This window comes from Nilaparvata lugens, chromosome 11 (assembly GCF_014356525.2).
Source record: "Nilaparvata lugens isolate BPH chromosome 11, ASM1435652v1, whole genome shotgun sequence".
NCBI classification, from domain to species: domain Eukaryota; kingdom Metazoa; phylum Arthropoda; class Insecta; order Hemiptera; family Delphacidae; genus Nilaparvata; species Nilaparvata lugens.
The window spans coordinates 22,480,395-22,505,079 of NC_052514.1; the positions used below are offsets into that span (position 1 = coordinate 22,480,395).

A 24,685-nucleotide genomic window follows, 5' to 3' on the forward strand; every position below is an offset into this window, starting at 1 on the left:
ACACTTTTAGATTAAAGTTTTTCACTCACATTCTCATAGGAAATGAAAGTACCTCTAAATTATAACAGAGGAGGATTTTTCTAGAATCAAACATTCCATACTCTATTATAGTTGATAGTTATTACTTTTACAAACACGAGAATTCCAGAAACTTTGTTCTCTATTTCTAATTTTGCGTCATTTGCGAACAAACAAAAACAAAACAATAGAGAACAATAACCTCAAAAAAGATGCCAAAGGAAATAATTATAGTCGACTGTTGGTTTACTATCGACTCATGGAATATTCTCGAAGCAGGCTAGCAGCCAATCAGCGTTCAGTTCTAAAATCGTCTGCATCGAGATCTTTCTACTTGTTTCTCGGCCAATAGAAGAGCGTATATAAAGCAGCCGCGCGTTCTCTCGCCATCATTTGAAATCGTGAATTGAGCGGATTAACTTCTACTTTGTTATTCTTAAGCATCTACGAAGACCGATACAATGCCAGTGAAAGCACCAGCTATTGGAATCGATCTCGGAACAACATACTCGTGTGTTGGAGTGTTTCAACAGGGAAAAGTGGAAATTATAGCCAACGACCAAGGAAACAGGACGACACCCAGCTATGTTGCGTTCACGGACTCGGAGCGGTTGATCGGCGATGCGGCCAAAAATCAGGTTGCAATGAACCCGAAAAACACCATCTTCGACGCCAAACGTCTCATCGGTCGCCGTTTCGACGATCCGAAAATCACACAAGACATGAAGCATTGGCCCTTCAACGTGTTCAACGATTGCGGAAAACCAAAGCTTCAAGTTGAGTTCAAGGGTGAAGTGAAAAAGTTTTCTCCTGAGGAAATCAGCGCAATGGTGCTCACAAAAATGAAGGAGACAGCAGAAACGTACTTGGGTGCACCAGTGAAGGATGCAGTCATCACCGTTCCAGCCTACTTCAATGACTCACAGAGGCAGGCGACCAAGGATGCAGGAGCTATTGCAGGACTCAATGTGCTTAGAATCATCAACGAGCCCACAGCTGCTGCCCTCGCCTATGGATTGGACAAGAACCTCAAAGGAGAGCGCAACGTCCTCATTTTTGACCTGGGAGGTGGTACGTTCGATGTCTCAATCCTCTCCATCGATGAGGGCTCTCTATTTGAGGTGAGATCTACAGCTGGAGACACTCATCTTGGAGGTGAAGACTTTGACAACAGGCTGGTCGATCATCTGAGTGAAGAGTTCAAGAGAAAATACCGAAAGGACGTGAAATCTAATCCACGAGCACTGAGGAGATTGAGAACTGCAGCTGAAAGAGCAAAGAGAACCCTGTCATCAAGTACAGAGGCCAGTATTGAGATAGATGCTCTTTGTGAGGGCGTTGACTTCTATACTAAAGTATCCAGAGCCCGGTTTGAGGAATTGTGTGCAGATTTATTCCGCTCTACACTACACCCAGTTGAGAAAGCATTGAATGACGCCAAGATGGACAAATCATCAATACACGATGTTGTACTTGTTGGAGGATCAACTCGCATTCCAAAGATACAATCACTATTGCAGAACTTCTTCAATGGAAAATCACTCAACCTGTCAATCAACCCAGATGAAGCAGTGGCATATGGAGCAGCAGTTCAGGCAGCCATACTCAGTGGAGATCAGAGCTCACAGATCCAAGACGTTCTCCTGGTGGATGTGACACCTCTCTCGTTGGGCATTGAGACTGCAGGTGGAGTAATGACAAAAATAATTGAACGCAACTGCAGGATTCCATGCAAGCAGTCACAGACCTTCACTACATATGCTGACAATCAGCCAGCTGTCACAATTCAAGTATTCGAAGGAGAGAGAGCGATGACCAAGGACAACAATCTGCTTGGAACGTTCGACCTGACAGGAATACCACCAGCACCGAGAGGAGTCCCACAAATTGACGTCACCTTCGATTTAGATGCGAACGGCATTCTCAATGTATCAGCGAAAGAGAATGGCACAGGAATAACCAAGAATATAGTCATCAAGAATGATAAGGGGCGTCTTTCTAAAACTGACATTGATAGGATGGTGAACGAAGCTGAACAGTTCAAGGAAGAGGATGAAAAGCAAAGACAAAAAGTGAGTGCAAGAAACCAGCTTGAAAACTACATATTCAGTGTGAAACAGGCTCTGGATGAGGCAGGCAGCAAACTGAGCGACGGTGACAAGTCGGCAGCCAGACAGAGATGCGACGAGTGCTTGCAGTGGCTGGACAACAACACACTCGCCGAGAAGGAGGAGTTCGAGCACAAGTTGAAAGAGCTGCAGCAGCTCTGCTCACCAATCATGGCCAAGATCTACTCTAGTCAAGGCGGTGGCGACGGCAGGAGATCCCAAACTTGCGGTCAACAATTCAACCAGGGCCAATCGTTCAATAATAACGGACCCACAATTGAAGAAGTGGACTAGAAATCAATTTGACTTCAGAAAAAAGGCTGAGAATGTACAAAAACACAAGTACTATACAAAGTTCTTACTAATCATTAATTTATTTGTAAATAATATATTTTGTAAGTTATATAGTAGTATTATTGTTATGATTTGAATTTGTTGAATAAAATAATTTTTCAGTTTCAATTCAGCTTTTTTATTTCTAATCCTACTAGTTAATTCCTTGAAATACAATGCAAATTCAAACTTCGAATGAACAACTGTTTTAGTGTCATTCAGAGTTACTTTTATAAATTTTACAATAAAATATATGAATTGTAATATTTTCACTTGGAAGATTAAATTAATTTAAATCTGAGTTAGCAAAATATCACTGTTGACTAGTGTTCCAAATCAATAGATATTTCTAGAAACTTATGCTACTTGGAATAAGTCTGGGTGATGCAGACGAAGTAAAACATTTTGAAAACGTTTTATTATTAATTGGCTCATATTATTCAATCTTCGATTATTTCAAGTCAAAAAGTTCATTCAGATTTACATTTCAATAAATCTCCTTTTCTTTAATTACATGTAATTTTCAGTGGGAATGGAACTTGAAATAATGAGCCAAGAACTATTGTTATTCAGTTCATAATATCATGTTGAATATTAAATCCCGGTTGCACAAGAGCCTCTTGAATTTGAATCATTATCAAGTTAAGGATTAGTCAGAGAAGGACTTTTTTGAAAAGAAGACATCCCTGATTGGTACTCGTGGCATTTAATCAAGGTTGAAATTCATCAGGCTTTTGTGCAGCCGAGCCTCAGTTGATCAAGCTTTGATTATTATTCAATTATTTATACATTGTTACATACAATATCATTATCAGGGTAGCCGTCTAGTGGTCACCCCGACTACTTGACACCTGGTCATTTTGGCCATAGGTAACAACTTGTACCGTCGTAGAAATATGCCATTGCCGTCAAGTTGTCCCCCCGACTACTTGACACCTACTGGACCAAAGGTGTCAACTGGTGAAGACCGTAAACGACAACTTGACACCTCGCACCCTCGCGTCAGGGTATCCCCTCGACTAGTTGTCACCTCCTTAGAAAGGAGACAAGTAGACGGGGATGGCTCACGTCTACATGACACCTTGCACGTCAAGGTGTCACCCCGACTACTTGTCATCTACAGAGCACCAGTTGCCACAACGAACACCCCTGCGGCGTAGGGAGGAGGGATCAAGCAATTTTTATTACTGGTTATGATGTAGAATTGAATTCTAAGCACGTTTTATTCAGTAACATTTTCCCGTCAAACGCACGGTTCGGGAGATATTCGCCGCCTTTTTTTAGGACAATTTTTTCGAGTTTGTTGAAAACAGAAAAAAATGAATAATACGCCCTTTTGATGACTGAACCAGATGTAGAACACAATTCTAAACACATTTTGTTCAGTTATATTTTCCCGTCAGACGTACCGTTTACAAGTAAATTGAGCCTAATCCTAGGACAGTCAAATTTTCATCCATCAATGATATGGCAGATGAAGCTATCAGTCTGGTTATCAACTGAGGTCTTACATGAAGTCTTATTATACTATATGGTATCTTATATCAACATAAGAAATCGTAATGCCTTTTCATATAAAACTTGATAGGCTTCATTTTCCAACTTTCAAATGAAGAGCCAGCCGGAATGGTGATTTCTTGTGGAGTGGAGTCGAGGGGATAGGTTGTCGAGACCGTAGACGACTACTTGTACCCTCGTAAAAATATACCATTGCCGTTTAGTAGTCACCCCGACTACTTGACACCTACTGGACCAGAGGTGCCCACTAGTCATGACCGTAAACGACAACTTGACTGACACCTCGCACCCTCGCGACAGGGTGTCCCCCCCCCCCCCGACTACTTGTCACCTCCTCAGAAAGGAGACAAGTAGACGGGTATGGCTCACGTCTACTTGTCCCCAAAAAACCGGTTTTAAAAGGGGACAAGTAGTCGGGGTGACACCAAGACGAGTACCCTCATTATCATTTGTGAATGATTGGAAAAGGAACAACATACTTAAAGCCCAAAACTGTTCCTTTCCCAAATTTAGATAGAAATCGTCCAAAATATGTTATGTTTACACTTCATGATTTTTGTCCAATTCTGAGTTCACAATATATATAAACTAGGAATTAAGAATTTAGACAAGTTGAAAACCAAATTAATTAAGAATACTTCACTAAATCATCACTGATAACTGAAAAGTACTTATTAATAATTATCTCTGCTTGAAAAATGAATTACCACCCTGTTCCACCTTTGGACAATGAACAGCAATCATCAGACAAGTTTTGAAAAACGTGTTTTATTCATGAGTATTTTCATCTCGATTACAATAAATTTATAACACTGCTTTATGGAGCCAAAACATATAAGTTAACTTATATTTTTTTACAGATGATGAAACAATAATAATTGAGAATACAATTATTACAATCCAATATCATTATTCCAAACTAGATAAGGATTCAACCCCATTTATTGAAAACTAATTTTCAATTAGCATTTCAAGATATTTTTTACAATTTTCGAATAAAAACAAGAATTATCATACCTCAGAACGCAATCAGTATTGATTTTTTTTTTCAAAAAATATATCAAGGAATGGAAATAATTATTTATGATTAGGTTTAGAAGTACAGAAGTGCTCCTGATATAGAACTTATCGAATGAGCTAAATTCATAAATAACATGGTCCAGAATAACAAAAGTATAATGGGTCTTAGACTTTGTAATAATATGATCAGGTCGAAGGATATTTTTGTGCAACAAGTGCATATAAAGTTGTAAATTAGTTTCTTACTTGATAGTGGAATGATGTTTTAAACTTTAGTTCGATAACTATGGTAAAAATATGTGCGTGAATTTTTCATGAATCGTAGACTCATCTAGTTAAATTATTATTTAATTGAGAGTAACTAATTATTTTGAAGAATCTACATTCATTTAAATAAAAGCCCACAATGATCAAGAATGTGAAAGAAATGACATAATGGACAACAATGGGAAATATTAATCTTGAAATCTAATATTATTACTCCTTTAACTCATATTTTATTATGGAGACAATTATCAATTTTTAAAGTTCCGAGTGCACAAGAATGCAATAGTAGATCTATACAAAAAAACGAACTTGTACCTAAAATTCAACTATATAACGAGAAATTCAGTGAAATGCTTCAGATTGCAATACTATTGAAAAAAGTGGAATAGTATAACATAACTTACTGTCTTACCACTAATAAGTTTTCAGCATCAGTCTAATGGAATATATTTTGGCACTGTTAACTACCTTTTAAGCCTTTATTATTGAAGTGTTTCAATGTGAAAATATTTTATAATTCCAGTTTTAATAATTATCAACAATTAAGAAATGTCATACTCGAACACGAAAAAATGCCATTAATTAATAATGGAATATGATCGAGAGAATAATGAAATTGAAAGCTGAATAACTCTCAAAATCTTTAATAAGAAGGTCTCTATGCATATGCAATTATACTAGAAATCTGTAGCATCAAGAAAAATCTTTTTTGATTTTTTTTTTGAGTTCGAGTATTACAGTAGAATATATTATATCTGGACATTAATAACTGCAGTCTAGTTTATAATATTCAAACAGAAGTTATGTTATACTTCTAAGATAAAAACTTTTCAAAAATAATTGTGTTCTCTATCGAACGTTTATCAGAAGGTTTTGTTTTATTCTACTCTAATTGCGAGTAGCCTTATTCAATTTAAATGCTATTTCAATAATTGATTTTATTATGAGATTACGATTAAATCAACATGAAGTAACCTCCAATATAAGTGATATAGAATGCAGAGCAAGGAAGGTACAAAATGTGTAGACTAATTATTACATTGTCAATTACAGTACTTGATCAGTATCCCAAACATAAACTTCGAAAATAGGTCAGATTTGATTCATATAAATTTGCTTCGCACCAACTGACAAACAATAAACACATTATCTAGAAAAATTATATAGTTTTCTATGCCATTCAAATTAAATTGAATATTTTTATAATAATATCAGCTCATTTATTTCTTACTGAAACAGTCCATGCTGTATTTTTCTTCAACAATGATTATAATTCAAAATTTTCAACTCAAGTACCCAAAAAATCAAAATACAATGTAATTTAGTGAAGTTTCGTTCTTATTCAATGTGAATGATAGCAGATACATTTTGTTATAATAACGTAAGTTTGGGAAACGAGTAAACTTTCTCCAATGAGAATTACAACTAATACCAAACAAAACTTAATCTAAATACACACAAACAAATACAATAGAACTTGCAAGCGTACTTCCTCATTCATACAAACCGAATAATTCATCACAATCACAGACACCATTATCATTTTTAAACTAAGGAATTACTACAATAATTCACTGGGAACTTGACTTTCCGCAATTCAACAGAAATATTGCAAAGTTTGCAAATCATACTAACGTGAACCACCGAATTAAAAATAATACAAAATCAAAATAATAGATAAATCTCTTATTTACACAAATTCGTTACATTCTATTCAATGCATTAAAAATGAGACGAGTTTTCAATTGAATTTGATTAAATAACAGAAACAAAAGAGATTGACTGATCTGTAATAATTTTGGATGCAATTTCAGTATAAATTATAATTCTATAGTTACGATACGTTGAAATCTGATTTGCTTTAGATTTCAATTGAATACGAGTTAACGACAAATACAGCCTTCAAATTTGAGGACTTGATGTGATGACATTGACATTCTTGTGTGTTGTATCTGCATTTAAACACAGCCTTCACCATTACAGTGATGAAATAATCACCTGAAAAACAAATAAATAGGTAAATAACGATTTATTTGACCAAATGTCACAATTTTCAATCATCTAGGTTACATATTCACTTTTCCTTTATGAGGCTACCAGATTTACACTTGAAATTGGCTCTAATGAATCGAAACATGACATGAATTGATAAAATATAAGAAGGGTAGGCCTACTTGGTACTTGACGATTTCTATTTCATTTCATAATTTCAATACAACAATCAACAAATTTCATTGCACTTGAAAGTTCAGCAATACATAAACATAGCTTATCCGTAGTACAGGTCGAACATTTGCAAAAAGAATCTGTTATGGTGAGGACAATCATTTTCAAATAATTTTTATCAAGATTAATAAGAAATTAGATTTAATTCAGCTTAAAGACAAGAGCAATACATCGGATAAGAGTTTTAAATGATAATTCAAGATAATTTCGTGAAATACGATGAACACAATTTTATATTCAAATTTGATTTACCATAAATATGAGAATAAACTTTTTATAGGTGAAAAGATTTGAAGTTGACATAATCTTTTATTCTGACGTTTGGTTTTTCTCCAAGTAAATCAGTTTGAGACAGTTGACTACATCTTTGTGTTTCCATCGATCCATTATTCATTGAGATCTTCACTGAACTCTCATATACATCAGATAAATTCTCAATCTCATTTTACAGTTTTACACCACCGTCTGAAGTGCAAGGTCACTCCAGACGTTAAATTTTTGCGAGGTTCAGACGAAAGCAGGTCTGTCACATAGAGTCCGCGCTACGATTTGTTAATTTTTTAATTAAAAATTTGAAACCACGGTGAACAATCGGCTCGAAAAATGTGAAGTGTTAAGGTGACGTTACGTTGCCCACGGTGATGCGAAATGACTTATGATATGGGACTGGGCTGAGATGGTTCAACACAAAAACAACATGAATTCTACATTATTCATATCATACGAAAAAAATGAATGAATGCAGAGATATTGATAATTTAGCCCTCTTATTCAAAGAAAATGATGAAATGTAAGAACACAAAGTGGTAATACAGACTGGTTTGAAGTGAGGAATGGTCTAAAACAGATAAGTATTCTATTACCAACCTTATTCAATGTCGTTAGGGAAGGAATGAATCGACAAGTGCGAGAGAAGTTGGAGAAGATTGTATTTTTGGATTTGATTATATGATATGATGATTTGGGGAGAAACAGTTGAGGATGTACAGATACAGTTGGATGCTTTGAGCAGTGTTATGGAGAAGTATGGTCTGAAAATAAGCAGGGAAAAGAATGAAGTAATAGTCTTTGGAAGGTATGGAAATATTGCCGGAGATATTGAATTGGATGAAGAACATTTGAAAAATGTTAGAAGTTTCAGGCAGTGAAATTGAAATTAAGTATGAGATAACAGGAATATTTCAAAAGGGAGAGGGGTAATTTTTATGATACAGTTAAGCATTTAATTTGTGATGGAAAAATACCAGAAAAGGTGAAGATTATGATGTATAAGATATATGTACCTATCATGTTGTATGGTGCTGAGACATGGACAATGACAAAGAGAGAATGGAGTGGAATACAAACAGAAGAAATGAGGTTTCATTCAAACCTCTGTTCTTCAAACAGAAAAGGTAAAGATTATGATGAATAAGATATATGTACCTATCATGTTGTATGGTGCTGAGACATGGACAATGACAAAGAGAGAATGGAGTGGAATACAAACAGAAGAAATGAGGTTCCTCAGGACAATAAAGGGAAAGACACATAGAGACAGAGTTTGGAATGAGGAGATAAGAAGACAATTGAACATGGAAAGCATAAGGGGAGCGATGGAAAGCATGAGACTACGCTGGTTTGGACACGTGAAATGAATGGGAGAGGATCGGCTGCCAAAGAAAATGGAAGAAATGAGGATTGAAGGAAGGAGATTGAAAGACAAGTGGAGAAGAGAGGATAGAGATGGCGACAGGTTGAGGACGAGCGATGGTGGGAAGACCGAGGAAGATGGAGAGGCAATATTCATACCCAGACCAGGCACTACCTGCAACGGGAAACTACTATGTATGTATGTATGTATGTATGTATGTATGTATGTATGTATGTATGTATGTATGTATGTATGTATGTATGTATGTATGTATGTATGTATGTATGTATGTATGTATGTATGTATGCTTATTGATTAATGAAACCATGGAAGTATATGTAAGTATGTTGAAAGGGCAGAAATATTAGGTTTGAACAGTTAGGCGTGGAACTTACCCAGGCATCGATTTATTTCGAATATCGCTCTGTTATAGTTCTTAATCTAATAAATTTTCTACTCAAATCAGGTCAGCATTGATCCAGTTGCTACAGAAAATACTATAAAAAAAATCTATTCAACACATTTTAAAAACATGCAAAATATACAAAAGGAACTGGAATTAAGTCGAAAAGTTCTTATCCAAGCACATTATTCAGATTGGATCATTGGATTACACTGCATCTCATTGGATAACTACATTGTTATTGGAAAAAGTTGTTCTTGTGAAACAATGGAATACTTGAAACTGCACTATTAGCCAATCTAATGTACTATTATATTGCTATAAAGAAATTATTGTTTGAAAAGTGCAGGTATACTCCCATACAACCTATGATATTTCCACTACTTGCCTTGCTTTGTAGCTGATAAATATTAAACAATATATAATAAAGCATAAGGGATGTTGATGAGAAACATGCTTGATGATCAACATTCATTTGGTGAGGTATCACATGAGGAAAGGTGTGACTCGATTTGTTTCATTCATTCATTAGGGCTAGAAAATCTGCTTTTCTAGAGACATATTATTCAATCATAATACAAAAGAATAGGATATTATGTTCTATGAATAATTGAATTCAATGTTCGAAGATAGGCTGAATTGGGATCACTCCATTCTAGATGCCAACTCAGATACTCGACACGTAAAACGAATGGAGAGTTGTTGAAGTTGAATCTATTCTTAGACCTTCTGATTATTACTAGTGGAAATGTTACTACAGATGCTGCATCTGTCAAATCCATGATTTGAATTTTTAGTCACTCTGGATCTTCAGAACAGCCAAAGAGCAGTATAAGCCACTAAAGAAAAGATGCTGGAGTAACAGTAACATTTATACTTTTACAAAACAATGTAAAAGTATTTTACGTAACATAACAAATCAATATTGGTGAGAAGTACATGATAGGCATAGTTGCAATTTTACAGGGTTGGAAAATGAAGTATGGAGGATTTGAAACTGCTGTTACATAAGGTACACATTTTTGAACGAGACTCAATATTTTTCTCCAATGTACTCTGAATTTTGGCATCTTGATTATCAGAGAGAAGAAAATAAAAACATTAATTAAGTACAGAAAATAACAATTGAATAATGTCATCCGTTTTTGTCCATACACTCATGTAGACGTTGTAAGAAGTTATCCATAATCCTTTGAAGCACGAGCAATTTCTTGTGTTATTGTCTTATCCAGGGATTCAAGTGTACTTGGTTTGATGATGTATACACGACCTTTATGTAGCCCCATGAAAAATACCATAGTGACAAGGTGACAGGAGGTCTGGTGACCGAGGAGGCCACTTTACTCATCGAAATGAGTCGTCCAGGGAAGTTCTGCCTTAGAAATTTCATAGTTTATCTTGATGTATGGCATGTTGTAACCATTCAGTATTCATTGATATGTCATCTTCTCAATTATTGTGGCAAAAATCACGTAGCAAAGTTGGATAACAATCTGAATTGACAGTGATTTTTAATTAATGAAGTCTCGACTAATGCCACAACAAGCAGTCAATTATTCGCCATTCCTACGAAAACAGCAATTATAAACAGAAAACCTGAATCTTTATCTACCACGTTTCTTCCACCGCAGTTAAGGCAAGTTTATATATTTCCCGGCACTCTGTCATCAACCTCCCCCAACGGTTGGTCAAAAGCAAACGCTATTTTTCAAACGTTGTTTTCCGTACGTAATTAATGTTTATATTTTTCCCTCCTCAATGATTATAAAAATGGCAAAATCCAAGGTAGATGCTGAGGAAAAATACTTCGTTTCGTTGGAAAATGAGTACAGTATGTACCAGCTGTTTTAAATCCTCCATACTTCATAGCCCATCCCTGTATTACAACACGAAGTACCAAAACATGAAGATTCAAGGTCCAAAACCAAATCTGGTGGTCTTGAATGGTCAAAACCACCTTTTAAAATTATTGCTAATATAATGAGTCGGGTAATTTTTAGACATATTCCTTGAAAATTTGTTCTTACACTGGCTGATGAATCTTCCATGAAAATACTCATTTCTGGCATTAATTAAATATTTATTTATCAACATAAATTTTCGTCTTGCGGTCAGGAAGCTTCAAACTATTGATATAGTAATAATTTTGAACAGTGCTATAGTCTATAACGAAGAGATGTAAGCTATGCTACATGAACCGTCCCCGCGAACGATTTGAAAAAATATCGTCTTCTTTGACTTTTGAATTCTATTTACAAAGTTTACAGGCTCACTATACAAAGCTAAAGCGTTATTTCTGTATCAATATTATATTTACTTGAATGAATAATTTCATGAGACTCAATTAATAGCTTAGCAATATACCCAAAAGAAGAGTACCTATGGTGTAGAGTGATATATAGATAAATGCCTTTTCATTTACACTTTACAATATAAAAATTGATGTGGGCGAAATTGAGGCAATAAGAGCCCTCTCTTCCACTAAACCCGCGATTATTATTTTATTTTACAGTACAATATAAATTAATTTCATGCTACAAAAATGCCACTTGTATCTAACCCTGGGCGCTAAATCCTCGTAAATATTGGCCAGTGATCAGAATCTCCAAGGGAAATTTACGTGAAAAAGCGAATAAGAGAGTAATTTTTAATGGATGCCTAAAAATACTTACGTTACTGTTTATTTGTATCTTAGCATAACTAATTACTAAAAAAATTCTGCAAAAGTTAATGCCTATGAGATACTTCATCCTGTTCAACATTTTGAGAAATCAGAGAGGAACAGCTTATCACTCATTTTTTAATCTTACGCGATAGATTGGGTATGATGAAAGTAATAGAAATAGGGAATGTTAGTGAATAAAGCGAATGCGAGAGAAATTATGACAAACTGAAGATTGTAAAGGAACCAGAAACTTCCATAATCATGCAGCGCGAAATACTAGATACTAGAATCATAAAGGTAACGAGCAAGAGAAGATGCTTCAGACAGAATCTTGAGAAAAGCAGAAGCAAGAAAAGGAGAAGAAGCGGCAAAGAATAGACCAAAATGTACCAAAACGTTCCCCTAGCCTCATGAAATAGTTTTACAAAGCATTGAAAGAAGAGAATCATGTTGGAAACGTATCGAAAAGAAATCGAATTTTGATCCCAAGCGAATAGTCGAATTTGAATGAATCAATCTAATCACGCTGACAGTGATAGGACACATACAAGACGTAACAAATGACGATACAAATTGTTGACATAACACGATATGACATTTTTAGCACAAACCACAGATGATCACAATGATACATGAGATGATTGAATATGAGGATGTTAAGTCGTGTTCATACTGATGCAACTCATGCGAACTAGTTTAAAAGCAAAATATAAAGAAATGAGAAAAACATTGTGTGTCCTAGGTGACGTGTTTTTAGTCATTTGTGTAGGTAATACAATTCAGCTTGCTTTGTATTCTGCATCCTACTTAGTTCGTATTCGTATCATCAGTTGGAAGACTTCCTAATGAGCGTATGTGACCTTTGAACATTAAAACATTGAGCAATAAACGATGGAATAAATACAGAAAAATGGAAATAATTGAAAAATGAATATATAAAAAGACAATTTAAAAATTAATAATGATCAAGCATTGAATGAATCAAAAGAAAATGGATAAACCTATTAATTATATTATCTGTCTGTGTGACTGTTGTATGTTTTATGTTTCCTGATGACTATGTCTATTGCACTATGTGTTTAACGTCAATAAAGAATTCAATATTAAAAAAACCTGAGAACTAAGGCATAACTTTCAAATAATAAGAAGTAATCTCATATTGGAAATTGAATAAATTTTATTCACCCGAGCTATTTCTCAAATATTAGAATGACTTTAGACATTATTTGCTCAAAAATGAAAACAATGTTATAGGACTTGTAGATTTTCAACAAACGAACACACTAATACAAATAGTTATAATATTCTCTTTGCTTGTATAAGTTTGACAAAAGCGCCTAGCATTCAAACAACAATGACAAGAAATGTGAAGTTCATCACCTAAGGTACATAGTGCGGAATATTTATCAAATTGGAGATTGGACATTGGATACAATGCTTTTGAACATATTTTCTACGTTGGAATGTTTTGAAAATAAAAAGTTTTCAAATTTTAGGTTTGAAAAAATTTTGAGAATAAAGAAGAATAGAAATACATATACGAATTTTAGTAGGAGATTAGGAAATTATTTCCTGTTTTTACACGGTTTGTTTTCTCAATCTCTTTGTGTTGTATGTAACAACAGAAGGGAAATAAATTGATTTGAGATCATTGAAAGAGAAAACAAGGTCAACGGTTTATTGCAATGTGAACAGTGGTATACTATTAGTAATATTGATTCTTCAAGTGCACATAACAATGTATTGCAAGACCCATTGCATACTAACACTACATTCATTTAAGAACAAATGGAAAAATTGGCAATTTTGTATAATAATATGACCTATTTATAGGTAGAATTATCAACATGACCACATCTATTACTGCTCAATATCAAGAAGTTTCAAAGCACATACGTCAAAGTGATATGACGTGAACATTTTTGAAGGGATGAGGGATTGTGAACCCATTATATGGAGCACCATAAGGAAATTTATGTTGCACTTAATGCTTTGTAGGAGCACATGACAAGACATACCCATGAAAGACAAAGACCAATGGGAGTAGAACGGAGAGAAGAGACAAATAAAAATAGAACGTACATGCACAAACGTGCAGCAACACAGCCAGAGTGAATTGTGGGAGGCGAGCGGACATCTCTAGCTATGTAACCAACCGGAACAGAACATGTATGACAAACACAATTAACGCGGAAGCAACTATCGACGGCTCAGACTCGCTGTCTTTCCTAAGCTCAGATTCTGCAAAAAACATAAACGGTCAACTGGTTGCTTGTTTCAAATGCATGCACCTAATGAGCAGCTTGCACTCAATAAACTAATACTCAACTATCATAAGAAACTGTAAATATTTGTGAAACATGCTTTGAGTAACAGATCAATGTTGGAAAATATTCATTTTTGAAATGTTTATCATTTTGTTTGTTATAAGATATTTTTAAATGAATGGGATTGATTTTATCAATAGAAGAAACTTGACTTGAACATTTCCATTCTTTGGATTAAATAGATAATATTTTGGGTGAAAAAAGCTATTAAGCGAATATATAGTTATATAAAACTTTTTTCGCACTTGATACATTTACGCACAGATAGCAAGCCTAGCTTTGCTATCGCTTTACGCTTTATGCTTTACGCTTGCAAGCCTAGCAAGCTGAGCTCAGCTTGTATGTGACTCTCTATTCCTGAGTTGAGAGCAAGTTCAGCTAAGCTATTAAATATCAACTTGAAAATTATTCAAGAAATTAGACACTAAAAACGAAACAGCCTACTCTAACAAAATAATATGGGATACATGTAAGGATAAATAAGATGTGCATTTCAAGTTAATAGGATACGGATAATAGGTCTACATGTGATATGCACGTATATGCATTAAGAGAGTACATTGATTAAATGAACAGAAATCTTCAAAATATTATTTAAGTAACATAAAAATTAGATTTGAATGTAAAGGATGGTGCAAGATAGAAGGTGCTAGAACATCACATTCTACACATAAAACATAAATCCTATGATAAAAATACTAATAATAATACATGCATTAAGCAATATTATTTCAGAAATAAACAGAAGAAAATAATCCTTCGACATCATGCTAGAAACAATGAGAAGCTGAGTTAACTAAGAGAATTGAAAGCTACCAAAGTACCATACAATTCTGAAAGATTAAAAGACTGATGAAGTATCTAAAAATAGTAAATGATACTTTTTGTAGAGTGATAATCCTTCTTAAAGGATTACGCTTTTAAGAAGTATTTTATTATGAGGAATTATTTTTAATGACAACATAATATTGGTGATAATAATAACTGTGCCTATTATTATTACTTTTACTATAATCAATACGGTAAAGGAGACAAGCTCTGAATAAGATAGTGTCTCCTACGGTAGTATTCAGCTAACGAATATTTTTCTCAATTTTCAGTTGAGACATTTTAAAAAATGCTGATTTAAAAGGGTATTGATACAATTACTGAATAATTGACATTTCATTTGGATAAAATATAAAGGATAGTGTAAATTTAATAAATTATAGAATTTGGACGGATTCAATTTGATAAAAATTTACTTACCTGTTTTACTAGGCTCAACGACCGGTTCAGCGACTTCAGGAACCTCCGCTTCAGCGATTGGTTCTTGTGCTTCCGGTTCCGGTTGTTGCGCTTTGGTTTTGGTCCCTTGGCCAGATTCGGCCGCATTTGGACTCTCCTCTTCTTCATTCACTTCCTCTGAAGGCTCAATCACCTTCTCTTCTTCTTTGGATTTGTCTTTCCCTGATCCATCTTTCTTCGCTTTTTGATCAGTCGATGACGTTGTGTTTTTGGTATCTGCATAATGGAGAATATGAAATTGGTGTAAAGAGTCAAACCAGCAATATATTTGTTTCGAATAAAATAGAGATCGAATCAAGGATGATAATTATTGAAATAATCGTGAAATTTGTTTTCTTTAGAATACAGGATCTTCATTTTTGATCATACAGATTAGAAAATCTTCGAAACATTCTCGCTTGATATTTCATACTGCAATGGCTCCACTTAAATTTAAAATGATGTAGCCCGGTTGCACAATAGCATGTAACATTTTTTATCATAATTAAATCCACGAGAACCAATCAGAGGTTCAATCAAGGCTATTTTGAAAAGAAAGCTTCTCTGATTGGTTCTCTTGAATGTAATCACGGTTAAAATTTGACAGGTTTTTCCGAACGTCACAGTATGTTATAGAAATGATAATACAGTTGATATAATGATTAATGCTATTAAGATGTTACAACAATGTTATATTTGAGACAAAAGTGTTGCCTAATAAGACTGTGAGATTCGTTGAAAAACTTTTCAAAACATGTCTATGGTACAGCACTGTGATACACATGATAGCGACAGGAGCGGAAAAAATGCTAACTTGCGTTGAATGGTGAAATGTTCGCAGTCGCCGTGATGCAAATCGCAGTGGTCTGCACAAGGATTGTGCATCTTAAACCTATTCATACTTTTCTAAGAATATTCAAATCAATCATACTCACCTTTGGGAGATTCTTTCTTTTTCGGCCTCCATATTTTAATTTTATTTACAAGATATTTAACCTGGAACATCAAAAATGCAAGCTTTAAGAAGTTGATGAACATAATGAGATAAGATATCTCCATCAATAAGGATGAGAGAATTTTACGCAAATCACAGAACCCAAGAGGCTAGAAAACCCCACTACAATAAAAAATAATGCAGATATGAACGATCTACAAAGAAAATTGTTTTTAAAGAGGTACCTAACTACGACCTTCAATTTTCAATAATAATTTTCCAGGTTTATGACAATCATTGTTAACTATACAAACTGGCGTACTAAGTTAGAGCAGGAGACGGAAGTAGACGATTTCAACCATAAAATCGGATTTAAAATCAGTTCCCGTTTTCTGCACTAATCCCGCATTGGTGTTTACAAGGCTTAAATAAAGCTTAAATAAATAAACAGTTAATATAATGGACTCATAATATTCTCCTGCAAGTGTTGATTCTACCTAATACAGAAAGTATAACCATGACCAATATAATTAATTCAATTCAACACTCAATCAGTACTTAAACTTTTATGCAAGTAGTATTCACCTTTTATGTTTAATTGACCGAGCGAAGTGAGGTCTAAGATTCAAGTCAACGGTTTGGCATTTTTCTTAATGTTTAAATGTTTATATGTTGCACATTTACGGCGAAGCGCGGTAATAGATTTTCATGAAATTTGACAGGTATGTTCCTTTTTTAATTGCGCGTCGACGTATATACAAGGGTTTTGGAAATTTTGCATTTCAAGGATAATAAAAAAGGAAAAAGGAGCCTCCTTCAAACGCCAATATTAGAGTAAAAATCAGACTATAGAATTATTTATCATAAATCAGCTGACAAGTGATTACACAAATGTGTGGAGAAGCCAGTCTATTACTGTATTTCCATAAGGTCTATTAATAGTTGCAATCAGGTACTTGTGGATGAGAATACTGCGTGAGGTCTACTGTTTACAGAACTACTAGTTAGTAAAAGCACGTAAGTCACTCACCTCTCTTTCAACGTTGTTGATCTTCTCAACAATGCTTGCTATAGTAAGTTTAGGATTATCTGAAGATTTCAGTTTACTCTGTTCTTCTATCATCTTGGATTTCCATTCCTGAAATACACATTAAACCAAATTAAACATACTAGATAAAACACACAAAACCTGTAATAATATTGACTAAAGTATTAGAATCGTAATTGTTTGAATTGTTGATCCGATTTGCCAGTAAAGCTGATAGTTTAAAAAATTGTTGCTGTAGATAATTCTGATTTACAACGAGATTAGAGTGCTTATACACCTAAAAGAAATAAATGTTAGATTTAATTGGAGTGCATAATAATATTAATTCATATTTTCATTGAGTTTTTTCTAGACCATTGCTCTAACAAAATCAGTAATCTTTTTCGAGGTAAGTAAGAGGGTCATTCAATAAGTAACGAGTCAAATGAGTAATTTTCAAAAACTGCTAGATTGATCTATATGAAACTTTAAGGACATGAAGTTGGCAACCTTGTGATGACATCTGATCAGCTGTTCTATTGAATTTCGTAAACATAATCGCAAATAGACTCAGTTAACAATGGAGTCAGCTTGAGAATTGCACTGTGGAAGTACAACGTGTGCCGTGATCAGATTTTTAGTCTCTGTCGTTTTTGGCTCATAGAGGTGGATCCATGGTTTCATCACATGCTACAATTCTCTTGAAAAAACATTCCCCTTCAGTCGCATACCGATTTTTCAACTGTTGACTGATTTAAAGCCAGGTTTCTTTTTGAGCGTCCGTGAGTTGTCTAGGAACCCATCTCGCACAAATTTTGTTGTACTGCAGCTTGTTGTGAATGATGTTATGGACAGTTCCATCACTCGCATTTACTTTTTCACTTATAGATTCAACAGTGATATGCCTATAGTCCCGAATTAACGAATCAATTCGAGACTCGAGAGAGGAAGTCCCAACTTCGACCGGTCGTCCACTGCATTGATTGTCACAAATTTTGTACCGTAATTTATACGGTCACTTTGAAACTGTTCTACCCATTTGTTTAAACGATTCAATCAATGGTCTCCGCACACTTTTAACATTCTTTTGTGGATTTCACCACCTTTCTCACCTTCTGCTACTAAAAGTCTGATCACGGCATGTCGCTCTTCCATGATGCAATTATTCTCAAGCGGACTCGCCATTGATAAGTGAGTCAATTTGCGATTATGTTTACGAAATACGATAGTTCATTTTTACTATTCCAATTCCTGAAAGTATTTAATGACTGATCCTCACTCTCATTACACTCGTTCAAGGGCATCACTGAAATTATGCTACGAATAAAAACCAAGTTTCAAGTAGATATTATCAATGCAACCAAGTTAATATACTTCACTTAGGATACTTACTCACTTTACTTTTAGGAAACTATACTTAAAAAAACAAACAAAATTAACAAAATATTGATGAATTCAACATTGAGAAGTAATATACCATAACCAGGAATGTTACACATGGTTTGACGAAATTAGGAGAAGATAAAGTCCTGTCTAACACTTGAACAATCTGTATTTATGTATGCTGCAACATAGCAATGTAAAGGAATAATTATAGTAAGTTAGTTATCTTTCTGTACTCATATACCAATGTTAATCTTTACAACAGTCATCTATTTATGCATTCAGTAATTTGTATAAATTTCAATTGTATTGTATTAGCTTTTAAAGAAAATAAATATTATTAATTCGTAGAAAATACTTATTCACCTGTGTGTCGGAAATGGTCTTCTGAAGCAGGCTGATCTCGACAGCCGTGAAGATGGGTGTCTCATCGGCCTCAGTCTGGTTGGCGGTCATGTTCTTGATGGTGGCGAGGAAGTTGTTGCTGTGACTGAGCGTCGACTCGAGGCCGGCCAGTGCGTCGGGACGCTCCTCATGCTCTTTGACGCGGCGCCACACCGGCGCAGTCAGCTGTTTCAGTTCGGCCAGTCGGGACTCGAAGTCAGCCGCCTCCGCCGAGTAGCCCTCCTCGTCCAACCAATCGAATATCTACCAATCATAAACATTTATAGATACATAATTCCTCTTCGTCCACCCAGACGAAGATCTACTAAGATAGAAAGTCTGAATTTATTGATAAATAAATATTTCATTTGATTTTACACAAGTACTAAATCGAACCAATGATTTAACTTATACTAACAATATTTCATTTTCCCCATTTCATATTATAAAATAATTATGTTACAGTGGAACTTGGTTATAACATCATTAAAAGAACCATATATTTATATGGAACTATATCAGAGTGACACTAAGAAAGAGGTTTGAAAAATTTAAACCGAGGAAACATAAAAAAACATAGTTTTTATTTTGTAAAACACACTTTTAATAAAGGTGTTCCCGCCAGTTGTTTGAATCTGCGTCCTAGCGAAGACTGCGGAGTTTAGAAAAGCGACTGGAGCGTGACAATGACATTCGTATTTCATATCATGAAATATCAATGAATTACCTACGGCAGGGTCACATGTCGTTGGTGGTGCATCACGAGGATCGAGGTAGTTACTATATTCCTCACCATGTCATAGTGAAGCCAAGTAGTACTACTACACCCATCACAATTTTGTTTGATGCTGGCTCCAAATCATCATCCGGTTAGTCGTTAAACCAGGCTCTTCATCCTGGACCCAAATTGCAGACTGACATCTTTGTTCTATTAGTAAATTTTCGTTTGTTCCAAATATCACTAACTGTCAACATAAAACAGATGTATCGACAGATTTTAAGGATGAATCCTGTTGTCGTTATCAGCGTGTATTGTGGAGGTTTTTGCCAGACGGTGATCGATAGTTATGAACTTAATTGTGTTGTTTTAGGTGTTTCATGCTCTCCATATTTAGCACTTCGAACCGTTCACCATCTTGTAGAGGAGGACGGAGACAGTTTTCCAGCAGCCAAGGCGAGGGTACCCCAGGATATGTTCATGGACGACTTTGTGACTTCAGTTGGTTCAGTATCGGAGGCCACGGAGCTTTTTATTGTCAGTCCAAACAGCTGTTCGAAGGCGGAGGTTTTCTGCTCACAAAGTGGACTTCAAATTCACCTGCTATGTTGGAGAGTCCTGTATTTTAGCAACGCGGTTAGCTACAAAAGTCTGCCATTTTGCGGATGGAGCAATAATCCAACACAAGGTGGCTGTAGAATCAGAGTGGGCAACATACGAGAAACATGACAACGTTCACGAATAATAGATAACACCGAGTTCATAAGCTCCGCCAACAAGAGCGCCGCACACAACTCCAATCGAGGTATTGATACAACTTTAGACGGCGCAACTTTGGACTTTGAACACAATAATACGACTCTCGGCGCATCACACCCCGTCTGAGACTTTACGTAGATCATTGTACCAAATCCTGACAAAGAGGCGTCACAAAAACCAAATATGCAGGACTCTTGCATAACTCTGATTTGTGTTTGTGTTTGCTTTTTGCATGTCTTCAGCTTGACTGAAAAATAGTTTTTCAGAGGTGGGGGTATGTTCCCGCCAGTTGTTTTAATCTGCGTCTGTTTTGAATCTCTCCGATGGGAGCGCTGTGATTCTGCGCAGTGTGTGTGCTGTTTCTTTTTTCCCAGCTGAGAATTGTATTGTCGTTCTGATTCTGTGAGAAGCAGCAGCTTTCGCAACTTGTAATTTGTTCGTGTTTTCAGCCCGAAAACTTAGTGGTATTCAATGCTGAATGTGTGTGGAAAATTCGTAAAATCAGCGTCTGTAATAAATTTGTAGTATTTAAATACTCTCTATGGAAGTAGCGAAAGCCTGGAAATTAAATTAACCCATCTTGTAATCCAATAGCTTTCCATCCTGATTCTGCACCTGCACCTTGCACCTTATAAATAATTTCCAAGAAGGCTAAGTACTGATGTCAGAGGAATTAACTGATAGTGAGTGTTGCTCTCTGTTATTTATACACATTTTCTTTATTCATTTACAACTCTTGAATCAGTCAAAACAAATCAGTATCAAACCTTAGTGTACTTGGATATTTTAATATCATACAGACCATACAGGCCATCAGAGCTGAGTAGTCCAAAAGGTAATTTAAGAAATACATAATATATATGTGTAACTGAATCTTATACAAAAACTCAAGTATAAAAATAGAAATAAAGTATTAATAAACTCTTTAAGTATTATTAAGGTATAAGTGTAAGTTCTCGGCACAGTTTTCTCTATGTCATATGAAAGGTTTTATAAAACAATAAATCCCAGGTTTTCTTATAATTAAGGTTAAATTAGTAGTATAGTAAGGTTAAATTAATTAGTATAGTAAGGTTGAATTAATAGTATAATCAGAGGTTAAATTACTTATAGTTTGGCGGGATCTATAAATAAAAGACGTTATATCCGTGTTGACGAATGCAATAACCAAGTTACACTGAATTTAATAAATTTGTACGAGCAGGTGTAATCCGTGCTGTAGTGGGTAAAAACTACAAATTACAGAATTACATGGCTAATCTTAATTAAAGATGAAGATTTGTAGCAGAAAAATATGAGCTCCGACTGGGTTCGAGCCGGGGACCTCGCAATCAAGCCTAATCTTAATTATTATAAAAAAAATAGAATTGTTAGACATAGCCTACGCAAGAGGAATGTCCTGTATAATCGTCCATTCGCCAAGTAGATTAAGGCTAGGCACCACGCTTTTGGAAACGTTTTACTAATGACAGTTTTCATATTATTTCAATTTTGATAATCAAGTTACCTGAATGGAACACATTTATAAGAAAAAACGTTTTTAGCATATACACTTTTTTTAGATATGAGCGCCTAAAGTTGAAATATTGGGGAAGATACATTTCCGAATTGGTGGTAAATAAATTCATGACGTTTCAAGGGTACATTCTCCAAGATATAATTTATCTCATGATCTATTTGATTTCTCAACAAATTAAAATGAAAATATGCACATAACCATCCTCAGCAAATTCATAACATTTATGAAAATTCCAAATAATCAGTTCCGAAGTTCAGACATAATGATGCGAAAAAAATGTATTTCGTATCCCGCTTATGTATAATCCAACTCTTCAATTTATTGATAGAGAGAAGAAGATTGACAATGTGGAAATTCTTGTAACATGATTCATTAAATATACAAATGATGATAATAATGTGAATATTGGATGGATGGATGGTCCTACCTTGGCGCATAGGGCAAGAATAGCTTCGGACTCTTGTTGAGTTGCGGCCTGGTTGTAGGCATCCTCCTCCAGTTTGACCTTGGCATCGATGACGGCGCTCTCCAGGGCATTCATCGCTCCCTCTCTCGCTCTTTTGCGCGCGTCGTGCTCATCCAGGCTCGTTATTCTACAAAGCACACACACCAACCAGCATTAGGGAGCAGTTTATAAATAAATGAATAAATAGATCGATAAATAAATATTTCCTGAAACCTGATACAATACACAAATACATATAAATGGGAGTAAAAAGATGTAGGTATTAGGCTGACCACTAAGCCCAAATCTGTTACAATTCTAATTTATACAAAAGTACAAATGTGGTTGATTAGGTTAGGATCGGAAGTAGGACTCATTAAGGCTGGCTACTAACGGTAGAACACGCATGCACATACACAGTCGACTTACATTGTAGTATCACCGCTGTCTTCAGCGACGGGCTTCTAACATAGAATAAACAATGAATAAACCACTGGAAAATTACAAATAATAATTAAAGTTAATTTAAGCTCAAATATAACAGCAAAGAAAAAATTGGAGGAAAACCTGAATTCAAAAAATTTTGCTCGAAGTGTTTCGCTGTGATGACAGGTTTGATGAGACAACAATGTAAGTAGACTGTGTATGTGCATGCATGTTCTACCGTTAGTAGCCAGCCTTAATGAGTCCTACTTCCGATCCTAACCTAATCAACCACATTTGTACTTTTGTATAAATTAGAATTGTAACAGTTTTGGGCTTTAGTCTGTGGTACATTTCTGGGAATTGTGAGATTCGAAATAATTGAATAATAAACTAAGATAAGTGATGAACTGGAGTGTGTTTCAAATCATTTCAGGTTATTGTGAGAAGTTATTGATGGTCCATGTAGAGTTGAGCCAATGTACATGGAATATATTGTATTACGATGTATTGTAGGTACAATGAGTTGAGCTCTTGCCAACGATTCGAAGAAGAAATAAGAACCTGCTATTCAAGCGCAAATCTGAATAATAATACAGAATTGTCAACCTAAAAAAATATTTTTTAGTGGAAACCAGTGTTGCCAACTATAACCACAGGGTTGTCTTCACTTTCTAACCACAGCCATTCAGCTAACTCAGCTCATAAGAATAATTTCTTTAAAATATCGATGGCTCATCTATTTAGGGTGTGAGTAATGCATTCAATTATTTACTGATACACATTCATTGGTATTAAAAATGATTGGGAAAGGAACAAGGAACAAAAAGCTCAGTCCATGAGCAGCCAAAAATAGTATTTTCGAAAATGTAGATAATGTTGACTGACATTGTAGAATGTTGCATTTGTACTTATCAAGATAGTACAAAAAGTAGGTAATGTTATTCACTCTACAACCTACTTCCTTTTTTGAATCCGAAAGTTAAATATATAACATAATAATATTATGAAATAATTATAATAGTATCGAGTGGCCTGACTGGCTCTTATTTGATGTCAGAGTTTTCAGGTCACACCTGATCAATTTCAGGGCCTCTGACATGACCTAACTACTGTTTTTAGGCAGCCAGGACCGACGGTTAACGTGTCAATCCAAAACACATTTATGAAATGTCGATAAGTCTTCAATGTAAGATGTGATTGTGCATATATTTGCATAACAAATGGTTATTTACGCAATGCAATGTGGTAAAAATACAAAGTAATAGTCAGGATGCCAACCTGCGACAGCATTGTAGTTTTGGTAGAC

General features: G+C 35.0%; 2 protein-coding genes across 10 annotated transcripts in view; one reads left to right on the top strand and one right to left on the bottom strand.

Annotated features, from left to right (window-relative positions):
* Positions 1-397: 397 nt before the first annotated feature.
* Positions 398-5,165, top strand: LOC111054162 (heat shock protein 68-like). The gene has a single exon (XM_022341134.2). It carries the CDS (start codon positions 480-482, stop codon positions 2,418-2,420), a length of 1,941 nt encoding a protein of 646 aa, XP_022196826.2. The 5' UTR covers positions 398-479; the 3' UTR covers positions 2,421-5,165.
* LOC111054160 (hypoxia up-regulated protein 1) overlaps positions 4,726-24,685 on the bottom strand; it is a 45,330-nt gene continuing 25,370 nt past the window's right edge. For 8 of the 9 annotated variants that reach the window (XM_039437869.1, XM_039437868.1, XM_039437865.1 and 5 more), the window contains 7 exons: positions 22,936-23,101; positions 19,495-19,776; positions 17,749-17,856; positions 16,720-16,780; positions 15,767-16,021; positions 9,519-14,432; positions 4,726-7,262 (listed from right to left, as the gene is read on the bottom strand). In XM_039437869.1, coding sequence (XP_039293803.1) covers positions 14,335-14,432; positions 15,767-16,021; positions 16,720-16,780; positions 17,749-17,856; positions 19,495-19,776; positions 22,936-23,101 — 970 coding nt within the window. In that variant the 3' untranslated portion in view covers positions 4,726-7,262; positions 9,519-14,334. Of the gene's footprint in view, positions 7,263-9,518; positions 14,433-15,766; positions 16,022-16,719; positions 16,781-17,748; positions 17,857-19,494; positions 19,777-22,935; positions 23,102-24,685 lie in introns of those variants that run through there. The other variant, XM_039437870.1, reaches the window with a different exon arrangement.

Coding starts and splice junctions, on each gene's coding strand:
- LOC111054162 (XM_022341134.2), top strand. CDS start 480: ATGCCAGTGAAAGCACCAGCTATTGGAATCGATCTCGGAACAACATAC.